At 40.2% G+C, this 16,140-nt stretch overlaps 1 protein-coding gene across 10 annotated transcripts in view; it reads right to left on the reverse strand.

Moving 5' to 3' along the window:
- Positions 1–16,140, reverse strand: part of ANKRD44 (ankyrin repeat domain 44) — a 322,401-nt gene that overhangs the window by 133,632 nt on the left and 172,629 nt on the right. For all 10 annotated transcript variants that reach the window (XM_054549624.2, XM_054549626.2, XM_054549620.2 and 7 more), the window contains exons 4-7: positions 13,800–13,870; positions 3,335–3,535; positions 2,878–2,965; positions 159–301 (exon numbers count right to left, since the gene is read on the reverse strand). In XM_054549624.2, coding sequence (XP_054405599.1) covers positions 159–301; positions 2,878–2,965; positions 3,335–3,535; positions 13,800–13,870 — 503 coding nt within the window. The remainder of the gene's footprint in view (positions 1–158; positions 302–2,877; positions 2,966–3,334; positions 3,536–13,799; positions 13,871–16,140) is intronic.

Raw genomic sequence — 16,140 nt, forward strand, 5'->3', positions numbered from 1 at the left:
ACTGCCCTTCATCAGTTGCCCACAAAAACTCAAAAAGACAGGATGCTAGAAAACAACTCCCCTGCCCTTGAATTAAAGTGCAAACAGGATTTAACTTTAGAATAACAGAAATCTTACAAATACACTGGCCATGCATTGATGCATTCATCATAGCTCACCTCCACCCCCAGGTTCAGGAGATGCTTGACAACATTAATCTGTCCATTGGAGGCTGCAGCATGCAGAGGGGTATAACCCTTCTTATCCTTACAGGTCACTTCTGCGCCATGGTTAATGAGCAATGCTACAACATCCAAGTGGCCTTTACAAACAAAGCAGCAGAAAACATCGTTAACCTTTATAGGACAATTTGCTGATTCATTTCACCTAAATTATCAACTATTAGCTTTCATCGCCACTGTATTTTGCTAAGTATTTGTAAAAAGCTGGTTCATGGCAACTATTCAACAAATATTTATTGAGTACCTCCTATAGTCAGGCATAATGTAAAAGCTGTGGGAAGAAAAAAGATGATTCATATGTGAGCCTTCTCTTCAAGGAGATCTAGGTGATGCTTGTTACCACGCTAATGAATAATGGCGAGGTTTTGCCAAGATATTAGTAGAGAGCCTTTAAAAATGTATTAAAATGAAAGCAATGCTTTTGAAAACAATTGCCATTCCTCACTGAAAAGTTTAACAACGACAATTCAGTTAGGAAAAACTGATAAAAGAAAAAAAAACAATTAATGAGAATGACCCCAGATTATTGTTTAATCATATAAAATTACTGTTGCTCAACTGTATTTGGACCCACAAAAATGGCAATTTCATATGGCTCAACTTAAAAGTATCCTCATGAATTAGAGGCCAAACAGAAAACCCTTCTAGTTTTAGCTCCTGTTAGCATTTTTTTCTACAATATTTTACTCTGTTCCACAATTCACTATATATAGAATAAGCCTGTACAACATGGTGAAACCCCGTCTCTACTAAAAATACAAAACTTAGTTGGACATGGTGGCACACGCCTGTAGTCCCAGCTGCTCAGGAGGCTGAGGCACGAGAATCACTTGAACCTGGGTGGCGGAGGCTGCAGTGAGCCGACATTGCACCACTGCACTCCTGCCTGGGCAACAGAGCGAGACCTTGTCTCAAAAAATAAATAAATAAATAAATAAATAAACAAGCATATTTGACCTTTATTTCGGGACTGAAGATTGTTCAATGCTTCAGGATCACTGCTCTAAATATGGCTGAAAATTGAGGGATAGAAGACAAGTACTGACTCCAGGACTTCGTGTGTGTGTTGGGGTTGGGGGGAAAGTATTGGCTTGTTTTATTAAAATTTGACTCTTTTCTCTCCAAGACTTGTATATAGAAAATTTTTTTTTCGATTATTAGTGGTACTATCTTAAGCTATTTACCCTGGTTTTGCCTATTATTCCTATTTGTATCCTGACAGCACACAAAACAATGATTTGATTTCTTCAGAGTCATTTATCCAAATGCTTTAACTGTATATACATCAGCAGAGAGCAATCTTGAAACTTCGCATTCTTTGAGTCCTATCCACACTAGCTTAGTATGTGTTCGGCCTACACAGCTGTCTCCCACAGTCACTGGCTCCAGTCCTGCAGGTGCCACGCAGTCATTTCATATGCTTCAGCCAACTCAAAAATCCATGTCAACTTTTTTTTTTTTTAAATGCTAATGCTTGTAAAAGTTTAAGACTCTGTTTTTTTAAGCCCAAGGATTCACTCAGACCCACCTTTAGCCACATAATTTATTTCATCCCTGCCCCAACCTACTCTTTCTCCCTACAATTAATGTTAACTTTTAAAGTGATGATAAAAGGCACATATGCTTGTTAAAAAGGATTCAGAAAGGCAAAAAGGTATTAAAAGAAAACCAAAATCATCCACAATCATAAATCCCCAGAGACAATTAAAATTTTAGCATATAATATTTTCCAAGTTTGTTATGGTACAGATTTTTCAATGAAAATGAGAATTATATTATTTATACTGTTTTATAATATGCTTTCATTTAACATATCACAGACTCTGAGTTAATAAACACTCATGGACTCATCACTGTAGTTACTGCAAAGTGTCCCCTTGTGTGGATCTTCCAGAATTTACCAAAACAATCTCCTGTGGATGGGCATTCAGGTTGTTTACAACTTGGTGCTGATAGAATCCTGTCTATTTTTCTAATGGCAGGATGTTCTCCAATTAGAAACACAAAGGAAATATCTTAGTTCTTCATTTCCCACAAGTCTACACTTAGAATAAACTCTGTGAGATCTATCATTTGTCAGTGGGATTTGCCAACAAAAGTGAAAAGGAAAAACGTAGAAATGTGAACTCTCCCAAGCAGGCAGAAATGAGGGCTGCAGGCTTCAGTTTTGTCATCAGTGGACTATCAGGATAATCACCAGTGCCTCTGGTGCCCTCCACCTATAAAATAGCCAGAGGTTTATCTTTTCTTCCTGTTTCTTTCAAAAATATTTATAAATTAAAAAAGACGAATGGAATTTGTGTCCTTGCTTTCCCAGCCAGTGCTCTTTCTTTTAAAAACACCTTATTTTACTGCCATGACAAGTTAAAATAAGCACAATCTGTGCAGCTTTCCAATCCAGACTGAAGCACATTCAAAGAGGCCCAAGCCATGATTCATTCCTCCTCTTCTTTGTAGGATAAATAAATATCTGACAAAGCAACTGCCCGACTGGAGCACACTATGCATGCCAGTAAAATCAACCAAATCTTCATTCAATTGCAACCCAAGCTTGAAAATAAGTCAGACTAGAGAAAACCTACATGGTCAATGAGAGACCCATGGCTTATTTAGTTAAGGTTATCTGTACTTTGCTTTCCATGCATGGAATCCTTACCCATGTATGCTGCCCAGTGCAGAGCACGCCGGTCCTTCTTGTCAAATGCATTGATATTTGCCCCTTTGGCCAAGAGTAAATTGACCATCTGAAAGATAACCAACAATGAAATCAAGCATACATTCTGTAATGGTGAGGCCTCCTCACTGCCTGCAGATGATCTGAGCCAAATTAACATGAAATCTAAAGGCAGGTCAGAGATCTGGAGTTCTGACAAAGTAGAAATATGATGTCAGAGCAGGACCTGTGTCATGTGTGTCAGAGGAAAAGATTGAAGTGACAGCCTACTTTTTCAATTCATTGTGGCTCTAAAGTTGAGAATGATATAGATGCTGAAGGTTTGGTGTACAAATATTTTCATCACATTCTTTAAAATCTCAGCAAGAAGATTAGTTTCCACTTGTGGCTGAAAGTGCCTGGAGGGAGCGTTCCAATTCTGAATGATAAAAATACCCACCTCCACGTGGCCATTCAGAGCCGCATGGTGCAAGGCTGTGCGCCCCCCTCGGTCGGAGACATTGACACTGCTCAGCAGGGGAATGATCACTTCTGCACACTTGACAGCCTTGTTGGCTGCTGCCACATGAAGAGGGGTCTGCCAGTTCTTGTCCCTTGCATTGACATCAGCTGAGTGCTTAATCAAAACCTGTACTGCTTCCTACAACAAAAGCAGGGTTTGCAAAGGTCACTGACAGACGTTCAATCAATACTTACTGGTGTAAGATGCTTCCCCAAACCCTGGAACTATGGAGAGAAAGGCTCTCCGACCCTACAGGCTGGCTCCAGACAAGCCAGGTAATATTTGATAAAGATCAAAAGAGTGGCACAGATAAAGACAGAATCACTTCACCTTTCTTTGTCAAGCCAAGAGCCCCAGCACATCTCTAAAATCAAATAAATCTTCTAAGTATATGATGATGTCCTTACAATGTAGAAGGCACTCTTAGGCCAAATGAGAACACCCACATGCAAATGTGCATACCAGGGTAAAATAACCATAGACAAAAAGACCTCAGACATTCTTGGATCAGTTTATAAATCTTTGGTTCTCTCTGACAACATCTTAACCCTCAGCATCGTGTGATCAATAAGTGGTCAAGATGGGAAGTAACATCTCTGTTACCATCTCAACTTAAAGCTATGAGTTGTTTCCATCTTTTCCATGTTATAATGGGTCACTTATTTTGCCATTGTTGAGTTCCTTCACCTTCATTGGGCCTCCCACATTTTTTCTTCTATTGGCCCAGTCAGCTCCCTAACCTCTTGATCTATGACTTTCAACCCTGGCTATGTAATGGAGTCATCCATGCAGCTCTTAAAAGCACAGAAGCCAAGCATGGGCAACATAACAAAACCCCATCTCTAACGAAGAAAAAAAAAATCGACAAACATATATACAGGTGCAAAAGTAATTGCATTGCTTTTAATTGCAAAAACCGCAATTACTTTTGCACCAACCGGGAGTGGTGTTGGTGTTGTGGACCTCTAAGTCCTAGCTACTCAGGAGGCTGAAGTGGGAGCATCACTTGAGCTCAGGAGTTTGACGTGATCACAATGAGCTGTGATCATGACACTGCACTCCGGCCTGGGCAACAGAGCAAGAACCTGTCTCAAAAAAAAAAAAAAAAAAATACAGTAGTTTAAAATGATTATGGAATTAAATTCACAGACATATGGAATATTAGAAATGGAGAAAGCCCTAGGGTTCATCTGGGCTGACCCCTTCATTTCATAGGCAGCTTTATTTTATAGGCAAGATGACGGAAGTCCAGGGCAATGACCTGTCAGCCTGGCTGACTTATGGGCTCATGCATTTTCTAACAGGCCATTTTCTACTAGGCTTACTCAGTGAGTAGTCTCAGTCAAGCATCCTGACATAAATAGATTCAACAGTTATTTCTCCTTAGTTGTTTAACATTTTTAAATCCTAAAGTTTTAGTCTGCTACACTGGCTTAATACATATAATAGAAATTTAATATAATATTTTGGCAAAAACAAAGCTTTGATTAAAAACAGATAACTACCTTTTTAAAAACTGCATTTCTCTTTTAAAAGTTTTAAGCTTGGAAGCTCTTTAACTTGGTTTTACAAGGGAGTAATTTGATGGCTATTTAGGGAATTAATTTTTTTTAATTAAAGAAGTCTGCCTTCTCCTGTATCACATATTGGCTAAAAATTAATACCCAGGAGCTTGCTCTGGCAGAAATATACAAGGTAAAAAAGAAACTAATGTGGGGGAAGGGAAGCTGAACACTTCCTGAATCAAGAAAAGATTCTTTTTTTTTCTGTTAAATTTTTTTTTTTATCGACTTTTATTTTAAGTTCCAGGGTACATGTGCAGAATGTGCAGGTTATACAGGTAAATGCGTGCATGGTGGTTTGCTGCACAGATCAACCCATTGCCTAGGTATTAAGCCCAGCATCTGTTAGCTATTCTTCCTGGTGCTCTCCCTCCCTTCTCCCCACTGACAGGCCCCAGTGTGTGTCGTTCCTTCTCATGTGTCCCTCTGTTCTCATCGTTCAGCTCCCACTTGTAAGTGAGGATGTGCGGTGTTTGGTTTTCTGTTCCTGAGTTAGTTTGCTAAGGATAACAGCTTCCAGCTCCATTCGTGTCCCTGGAAAGGACATGGTATTGTTCCTTTTTATGGCTGCATAGTATTCCATGGTGTATATGTACCACATTTTCTTTATCCAGTCTATCATTGATGGACATGTGGGTTGATTCTATGTCTTTGCTATTGTGAATAGTGCTGCAATGAACATAAACATGCATGTATCTTTATAATAGAATGATTTATAATTGGATTGCTGGGTCAAATGGTATTTCTGCTTCTAGATCTTTAAGAAGTCACCACACTGTCTTCCACAATGGTTGAACTAATTTATTCCCACCAACAGTGCAAAAGCTTTCCTTTTTCTCTGCAACCTCACCAGCATCTCTTGTTTCCTGACTTTCTAATAACTGCCATTCTGACTGGTGTGAGAAGGTATCTCATTGTGGTTTTGATTTGCATTTCCCTACTGATCAGTGATATCGAGCTTTTTTTCATGTTTGTTGGCTGCATGAATGTCTTCTTTTGAGAAGTATCTGTTCATGTACTTTGCCCACTTTTTAAAGGGGTTTTTTATTTCTTGGTAAATTTGTGTAAGTTCCTTGTAGACTCTGGATATTAGACCTTTGTCAGATGGATAGACTGCAAAAATATTCTCCCATTCTATAGGCTGCCTGTTCACTCTGATGATAGTTTCTTTTGCTGTGCAGAAGCTCTTTAATTAGATCTCATTTGTCAATTTTTGCTTTTGCTGCAATTGCTTTTGGTGTTTTCATCATGAAATCTTTGCCCATGCCTGTGTCCTGAATGGTACTACCTAGATTTTATTCTACAGTTTTCATAGTTTTGAGTTTTACATTTAAGTCTTTAATCCATCAAGAAAAGTTTCTTTAACAGTGCTTTTCAAACTGTCTGTGGTAAAGAACCAATTTTCTAAAAATAGTTATTATTTCAAATCCATCACTTTTGAGCCAATACTTTCGTAAAATACAATAAAAAGTAATCAGTAGAATAATAAAATGAAATAAAAACAAGATAAAAACTATAAATGTAATTATTTTATTATTAAAGTTAATGGACATGAAATTATCAAATTGCCCTAAAAGTTTCTGACCACCTATTCTTTTCACAACAGATAAGATAAAAGCTCACAGTCCAGCCCCAGTGCGCAGGCACGCTGTGAATCATGCTCCTTCAAAGCCTTTGGTTTTTTTTGTTTGTTTGTTTGTTTGTTTGTTTGTTTTTGAGACAGAGTCTCACTCTTTCGTCCAGCCTGGAGTGCAGTGGTGCCAACCCTGCTCACTGCAACCTCTGCCTCCCAGGTTCAAGCGATTCCCCTGCCTCAGCCTCCTGAGTAGCTGGGATTATAGGCATGCGCCACCACATCCAGCTAATTTTTTTGTATTTTTAGTAGAGACAAGGTTTCACCATGTTGGCCAGGCTGATCTTGAACTCCTGACCTCAAGTCATCCACCTGCCTCAGCCTCCCAAAGTGCTGGGGTTATAGGCGTGAGCCACCGCGCCTGGCCCTTTGTTTCTTTCTTAATGAACAAACACCTGTGAGGATTCTGGTATTTCCCCCAAATGGAGGCATCAGCCCAGTTAACATTCTGTTTTAGGACTGTAGGCCTTGTTGGATGACACCCTGTAGCAGGCCGTCCTATATAAGATGCAGAAATAATAGAAAGGAGGAGCTGTCATGGTATGTCATATGGGAGGTAATTGGACATGGCATTTGCGAGTCAGTCAATTTCTACTTTTTACAACTCTTTTTATTTAACAAAAGGCCACTTCAAACTTGAAATAAGAAGTAGAAACATAACACTGCGGCACATGGAAAAGATGAGAATAGGAGGCATGCGTCTTAGAAACTATCATCCTTAATATTTGTTTCTTTACTCTCAAATGTGCATTGCATTTCAGTGGTCATAAATTACTCATGGAAAAGTAACTGTTTGTGACTACACATAGTCCCTGCAGCCATAAGCAATGTCAAGTTTTATAAATTGCAAGTTGCTTTAGATAAGGGTCTAAATGTTGTACAACTGTCTGTACTCTCCACAAAGCCTGGCAGGTGCTTTGCCATAGCGTATATTCAATAAATTTGGGTAGAATAAATATATTGCTGTAATCATCAGCAAAGTCTGTAAGTAATAATCTGTAAGTGTTAATTTTACATTACTGTGGGCTGATGTCCCTGAGGCTGCACTTAAGTCCTGAAGGCTTATGCTGTATAACTGTAATCATAGCAATTTCATATTCTGTAAGAATTGTATAAACTGATGTCCAACCAATTTGCTCAATTAATGGGATTGTCCCTCTAAACGTACCAAAGTACCAAGCACCAAAAAAACTCACCCATTATTTTAATTATTATTAGAGCACAATTATTCTAAGAACTAGGAGTGCAAAGGCAGTTAACTGGAGACTTTGGGATATGAAAGAATTCTAAGCGAATTATTTAAGAAGTGCTGACTTTAACCATTAGGAAGGGCAGACACTAAAAAGTATGACCAGTGTTTAATCTCAGGTCCCAAAATGTGGCATGTAGACGACATGTATCAGAATCTTCTTTTGAAAAGGCAAATTTCTGGGCCTAACCATAGGCTTCATTCAGAATCACTAGGGGTGAGGTTTTAGAACAGGCAGTTTCAACAAACACCCCAGATAATTTAAACGCACTAAAGATGGGTACCACTCGTCTACATTCTAATAGATTATAAAATGCTTACTTTCTTCCTATTCCAGGTATGACTTATATTCTATACATGAACAACTTTTTATAATCACGAAGATAATTTAAAGAAAGCAATAACATTCTACTCTTCCATATAATGTTTCCAATTCTCCTGTCTACTAGCATTAAGTCCATAATAATGATCATGTTTTTTAGAGGAAAGGGTAGAACATAAGTTTGTAAAATTTCAACTATAAAATAAAATGCTTATCCTGCTCAGCTCTGGGAAAAATCTGTATACCAGTTGGGTCTTCTGTCTGCACAGAAGCCAAAAATAGATGTGCTTTATTGGCTAGAACAGGCTCCATAAGGGTGCTAATGGGAATTGAAGAAAGCAGCACAGAATGGTGGTTAAGCAGGCAGCTTCTCTAGTCACACTTTCCTCCACTTTCTGGCTGTGACATCGACTTCGTTGGCTCCCTACTAACTTTCTGAGATTACATTTCCTAAATTAGTATTGCCAATAGCATCCATCTCGAAGGGTGGATCAGAGGCTAAAAGAGAATAATATACAGAAAGTCCTTAGCATACTGCCTAGCAGACAGTAAGTACTTAATAAATATTCATAACTACAACACTTACATGGACACAGTGTCCTCACTTCTACACTCTAAAGATAAGATACAACCATTTTTAACTTTTCTAACCAAAAGACAGTCTCTAGAATGGAGAAGTGAAAAGTTCAGCAATTCTCCTCTGATGCTCCTCTCAACTGGTTATAGCAGAAAGGGCACCTGGGACAGGCCAGCCACATCTGCACATAGGCCACAGCAGCCTGCATGCCTGGTTATCTCCCCAAATACTGTATACTAAAACTAAAAGCCACACTTTGTACACACGTTAGGCCCCCTGTAGCACACTTAACAATGCCTTCTACCAAGTGGGCTTCCATAAACGTGCATTAGACTTTCTGGGTTTGTGTACATTTCATTCCTTTCCCCTACAGTTGCTCTTTTCCAAGAGAGAAAAGCAAAAAAAGCAAGAATAAGCTGAACACAGGAAATAATATGAAATAGGCTTCACAAGAACACTTCAGAATATTCCCACTGGCAGCCCCAATTCTTGCTTATCTATGTTAGCTGGCACTATAAAAGATGTTTCTCTAATATTTTAGTAAGGGCCTCTCTTCATTTCTTCACAGCCTAGGGAGTACACAGAAAAAAAATGGAGAATGAGTTCAGAGAAGCCCTTAGGGAGCCAAAAAGGAGACAGTGCTGTTGGGCTCCAAGCTGTTTCCAACCTGGGAATCCCAGATGTGCCAGATGTGGGGAGCAGGTTGGGGGTAGGAAAGGGTCGTGGGATTGGGTCTAGAAGGGAACACACAAGACAGCCTGGTCAGCATCACATAAGTCTTCAAGACTTATCTCTAGAGCTCAGTTATATTTTAGGAGATTTTCAAGGGGTGTGATTATGTCTTGATCTACTTTCTTGTCTATGGAGGACATAATGGCAGGCATGGATTCATATTTAATCAATATTATGATCTGACACCCTTATTGCTTAACATACTCAGGAAATGAACTTAGCAATGCACCTTATTTTTCCAGACACAGAAATCTGAACATAAATCTTGCCTGGATGAAAACAAGGCTCCAAAATTTTGACTTAGACTGATATCTGTGTTATATGCAATTGTGAAACCAGCCTTGATTTTGCAGGTTTCAGTGGCTTAGTTGACTTTTAGTGTACATATTCCCATAAACATGCTTCAACTCTGTTCACCCTGCATGTGTAAAAGATTATTACCATCAACATTCTAATATGGTGTATATCAGTTCTACCTTACCAGTTGTACACAGAAAATTATTATAGCTTAAATTGAAAACCCAGTCTTTAATGAATAACTCAAAAAAACAATTCTTTTCTAACTAGGCAAGATGCTAGAAATACAATGGCAAGCAATAGGCATGGCATACATTTCATGAAGCTTACTGTCTAGAAGATCTTTTTAATTCAAATAGAACAACAATTTCTACGATAGTTTTGTATTGTGCCAAGTCAGCCGAGTTGAACTACATTTCCCAGAATTCCTTTCCCTGTAGTACTCCCTTTAGGGTTGGCCACAAGAGATATCTGATGAGTTTTGGAAGGCATAAGTGAAACTGCAGCCTAACTGGTATGCTGTTGGGCACCAGGTAGTGTTGCAGCTTCACACGATGACACTAATCGGCTGGATCACCACGTTGGCAAGGGGCAGTTCCTGGCTTGATGCTTCTTCAGATCCTGCTGCATCTCCTTCGGTTTCTCCAATTCTTGGGCCAGGTGTATGCACAACTCCTTCTGCAAGTCACCCATGCCCATGATGTTGGAGGCAGTGTTAGACAGAACTCAGTTCCAGTTTGTCCTTGATCTCCCCCATTTTACAGCCAGCTTTTCCACTGTAGACTCTGCTGACCTACAGTGACTTCAGGGCCACACAGAATCCAAGGTGATAGCCTTACATAGACCACAGCAGCCCTACACACTTGTGTAAGATCTAATTCCTATAATAAATATCTTGCTCTGTATCTCTCATGGTGGTTCTGCTTCCCTGGTTGAACCCTGAACCCTGAGAGATCAATTACCTATATTTTATAAGCAAATAGGCTTTGAGGACAGACAGTATAGAGTTTATAAACTTTTCAATGAAGAAATGGTTTTAAACACATGTCCATGTAATATCAGTGCTTACCAATCTAAGGAATAGACCTGTGCCAGCTCTCAGCTGAAACCATATATCCATCTTGACAAGTGCTAACAGTTAAATTCCAAAATACCAATCCAAACCTTCTCTTCTCTTCCCCTCAGATCTACTTTCTTTCCCCAACTATTAGTTAAGAGAGGCATAAAATAATGGCAATAGGACAAAATTCCAAAGAAGAAGGAAATCTGAATTTAGGACTTCCACAGGACAGCAATGTGCTTGAAGTTAAGATGTCTTCTCCACCATCAGCTCTCACAATGGTTACAGAGACTCCAATTTTCTTTTCCTTTATTTTCTTTTCTTTTCTTTCTTTTTTTTTTTTTTTTTGAGATGGAGTTTCACTCTTTTTGCCCAGGCTGGAGTGCAATGGCGTGATCTCGGCTCACTGCAACCTCTGCCTCCTAGGTTCAAGTGATTCTCCTGCCTCAGCCTCCCGAGTAGCTGGGGTTACAGGCATGCACTACCACGCCCAGCTAATTTTGTATTTTTAGCAGAGACGGGGTTTCTCCATGTTGGTCAGGCTGGTCTTGAACTCCTGACCTCATGATCCACCCACCTGGTCCTCCCAAAGTGCTGGGATTACAGGCATGAGCCACTGTGCCCAGCCGAGACTCCAATTTTCATAAGAAACTATCCAACTTGCTGTGACAGATACTAATATAAAGACATCATAAACTCATATGTGACCCAATTATTTACAATTCAGGGTTTGTTTGCATTTAATTCCTACCTGGCAAGGGATTTTTTTTTCCTCCCTGCAAACCTACAGAGGGAGCTAGTTACTTGGAGAAGCAACAAAAGCCTTTCTCAGATAGAAAGGTCAGTCCATCATTAGGCTGACTAGATTCAAACACACTAAAGATACTTACAGAATGCAGACTGGTTGTTGATGGAAAACGGATGTTTTGAGGATTGAAGTCTTTGAAGCTAGTTGAGCTAACAAAGGTAGAGATCACTTGGGAAAAGTCACAGAGTAATGAAATCACCTTTTTTTGTGTCTTTCTTTTCCACTAGACTACACACTTCCTAAGGGCAGAGACCATGGGTCTTAGTGTTTTTTGTAGCTCCATCAGCTACAAAGAAAAGGTGCCTGGCATATAGGAGGTGCATATTGAATTATTTTCCCAACTAAAAAGATCTGGTTCTTGTTAAAGAGGAAACAAATCCATATATATTTTTAAAGAGACACTTAAATTTACTAAAGACCAAGTGGTCTTAAAAGGCCAGGAAATACTCCTCTATGAAGGGGTTGGTCTCATAAAGCTGGTAATACCTACTCAGTCAGCTCACTGCCCTCGTTTTCCCAGACAAAACGGAAATAAAATGTGGGACCATGAGAAGATTCTGAATTCTCCAGGGTCTGAGCCAGACAATTTAGGATTATTGACCTCTCTCATTCCATGAGGGATATTTGGAAGGAGAACACAACCAACCCCTTTTAAAAACTACTAAAATCACAAAGTGCAGCAAGAAAAACTATGACTACTAAGCTGTCACCTACCAAGTATATTTTGAAATTTCCAGATAGTTGCCAAAGAGGAAAAGCTGACACCAATAACGACCAAAGACACTTGCAACTTCTGTAGATTCATTCTCAGTAAGACCTTTTGCTCCTAGGTGTACCTGGAGAACATCACCTTCTCCAGTAGCAGAGGAGAAGCTGCATTTGGTAAACTCAGCTATGGAGGTCAGTCATCCAGCACCAAGTGCATACAAGGTTTGAACCTCTTGTATCCCTGGATAATGGGCAACTCCTCTGACCAGGCTTCAAGGCTGACATTCACCAGCGTTCCCTGCCACCCCTGCCTTCACATTGATCTTCTCATCCTTTATACTTCCCCTGAGCTACCTGACGCATTTACCACGGTTTGATGATCATCCTCCCTGTCCCTGAGTGCTAGACTTGTATAAATAATTATAGATAATCTATCAGTCATCTTCACCTGAATTTCCAGCATTCAACAACAAATTATTTCTTGGATGCCTAGAATGTACCAGGCTTGCGATACATCCAGGAACAAAGTACATATCCCTGCCCTCATGGAGCTCCCACTCCAACGACATGTTTGCTGAACTCAGCGTTAGCAAACAGGACCCACCAGCCTCCCGGCCCCTGCTCCCCTGCTCTGTGCCTCTTCTGTTAACAGCATCACCATTTACCTACCAGCTTCTTTCCCACCTCGCTCCTACTAGGTACTAAATCCTGCCAGGTTTACCTCTAATGAGCTCCCAAATCATGGACTCAGCTTTATGCCCTCATCCCAGCTGCTTCAAGCCTCTTTTGGTCTCTTATTGGCCTGCCTCCCTTAGACCCCTCCCCCTCAGCCCATTCACACGCTGCCACCACAAAGGTTCTCTGAAACACAGATCTGAGCATATCACTCCCCTGCTGTGACCATTCTCCATTGCTCAGAGGATTCCAAGCCCTCTGCCATCTGGCCCAACCTCCACTATCAGATTTACCTTCTACTATAGCCTGAGTTCCAGTTATACCTCACTGAGGCCCCCATTCACTCACTTCCTTGCCTCAGCCCACCCTCCTTGTCCTGGCCTGCTAAGTCCTTACTCATCCTTTAAGGACCAGCTCAACTGACATCTCTTCTTGGAAGATTTCCTCTATTCAAGCAGGCAGTTAGTTGCTTTCTCCTGCAAGTCAATGATGATATTGTACTGATCTGCTTTCTGCTTTGCCTCCTCCCCAGGCTGAGAACTCACTGAAATTCAGGATCATGCTGTCCATGTTGAACTACTCCAGACACTCCCCAGCCCCACTCAGCACTATGTCTGGCATGCAGGAGATACTCAAATAAACAGCTGTTCATTTTGGGTAACCCTCTTACATTAGGGGTAAAAGCCTTTTGCTTACCAGTAAGGATTCTTAATTCACTAGCAAGAATTTTTCTTTTTCTAGGCACAATAGGTAATAGATTAAATATGGTAATCACTCACTTCGCTTCTGGAAGCAACAGCCCGGTGCAGTGGAGTCAGCCACATGTTGTCCTTGGCATTTACACGAGCTCCTGGAACCAAATAGCACAAGTTAGAGGCATAATGGAGTCAAGGGAAGCCCTGCCAACGTTAAATCAAATGCTGTATCTTGCTCCCATTTGCCTGACATAACCACCACCTCTTTTCTTTGTATTAGTCATGTGCTGACAAGATTTGATCAAGGCTGAGGGGACCAGAAGAAATCTGCTTTACCTAAAAATCTGGGACTAGCCAGATATTTTGGTAAAAAGAAGTCAGTTTCCATGAGGCTTTTGGATAGATAGGACATCAGGCCTATAAATTGCTCACTACTTTCTCAAACTATGGGGTAGGCAGATAGGCTCAAGCATGAGCCAAAACCAGCTCACACTCAGAAGAGTGCCCATGCTCAGCTCTATGAAGCCATGCCATCATCATGGAACAGAAGCTCCCTGCAAGTGAATTCACAGGAAGCAGAGTTCACCCGCCTTCCATGACACCCTCGCCATTCTCCATGATCACCAGCCCACCAAGTCCATGTCTGAACAGCTAAGACATCTAATATAAGCTTCCTTTTAGGGGGCTCGGGGTTTTGATTAGTCTTCTGGTCAGAGATGGGATGTTTTATAAAAGGGCTACGAAAGGGGAGGAGGAGAAAATACGTGTATCTTTGTAGAAGCAGTAAGAGAAGTCAATTCTAGCCTTAGGATGACGAGGAAGGAAGCTCATGAGGACAGAGAGTGGAGAAACAAATCAAAGAAACTAGAAAGTAAGGCAGAGAAAAGGAAACACAGAGGTGGTGCCTCAGGACAAGGGCTGAGAAAGTGAGTCAAGGGGAAGCAGGAGCTGACTAATCTCCAAGAGGCTAAGGCCAGCTGATAGCTGGAAAATAGAAACTTTTTAAAAAGGCAGTGGACTTTCATGTGTAAACGTGAGCTAGAGGTTTAGTTTAAGGCACTGGCTAAACGTAAATAACAAATCATAGAACTTACACTATTTTCTTCAACTGAAGAAGAACAAATGCCATCAACAGCATTAATCACAGAAAACAAGAACATAATCCCTAAAACAAAGACAGCTGGAATGCCTCCCCTCCAACCTCCACTTTGATTTCATTGGTTTCAGATGGAGTCAGGTACAAGGGTTATCATACTATGCTGTCAAGGTTGAGAGCCACTGATGAATTGTTGCTTAATTTATCCAGGTTAAAATTATTTAAATCCTAATTCCACTAACACCAGCTTGCCTGAAGGAGTTCAAGCTCCTTACGTCAGTAAGGACCACAGTAAAATCAGTTTGGGTGTGCAAAAATCAATAGGCATCTCTGTCCTCAGTAACAGGAAGCTGTAGGCTAAATGCTCTGGCATGAAATGAATGCGGTTTTGGAAGGACAGTGGGATTCATGGTCAGGAGATGTAGATTCGAGTTCTGATTTCAGCACCTGCTGGCCCAATGACCAAGAGCCACTAATCTGCACAGTGAGGCCAACAACAGTATTAATACTTCTCTACCCATTTCACCAGGTGCTAAGGAGAATTAAGTGAATAGGAAAGTGCTTTGTAAATTGCAAGGCACTAGAAAAACATTAGCGGTTCTTATTTTCAAATCACCTCCAATGTCTCATTCACCTCTAAATCTATGACTCAGATTTTCAAAGGAAGTGAAAGGCATGATCCTTGCCCTACAAAGGAAGAAGTCAAATAGGAAATTTAAGAACACAAAGAACCATCACCTACAGAGTGTACAAATACATATCTTTTTAAGAGCAAGAGAGACTCAAGTGCTAGAGAATGCTAGGGAGAAGAAAATCCAGATGTGATTAAGAACAGCAAAATTGGTTAATTTTAGAACAAAATTACCACTACCAAAACCAAATTTTAGATTTCTTCTTCTAAATATTAGTTCCAACACAGTGTCACGTGATGGTCACAAAGTCTACCTTTCTGGTTTAGAAACACAGCATTTATCCCTTCAGATCTTCCAACACTCTGGATTCAAACATTTTTAAATTACCCGCCTTTACGTCAGGACTTTTCTTCCATCGTAAATAAATATATTTATGACCACATTGTGTGGCAGATTTGACCACACTGTGTTTCTGGCTAGTAAGCCGAGTGCACATTTATTTCTTATTTTGGGGCTGTTTCTTTGGCACCCATGTCACAAACATCACTCAGACCATAGGCAGTCCTAGAGAGCTGGAATTATTTTTATTATAGTCTTTGGCAGAGTAAATTTTGTGCTTTAAATTTTTTGTAAATTCAAAAAATGAATGCAAGTAGAAACTCAAATGTCAAGACACATATGGAAAGGTACTTCTCAA

Source organism: Pongo abelii, chromosome 11, assembly GCF_028885655.2.
Source record: "Pongo abelii isolate AG06213 chromosome 11, NHGRI_mPonAbe1-v2.0_pri, whole genome shotgun sequence".
Taxonomy (NCBI): Eukaryota; Metazoa; Chordata; class Mammalia; order Primates; family Hominidae; genus Pongo; species Pongo abelii.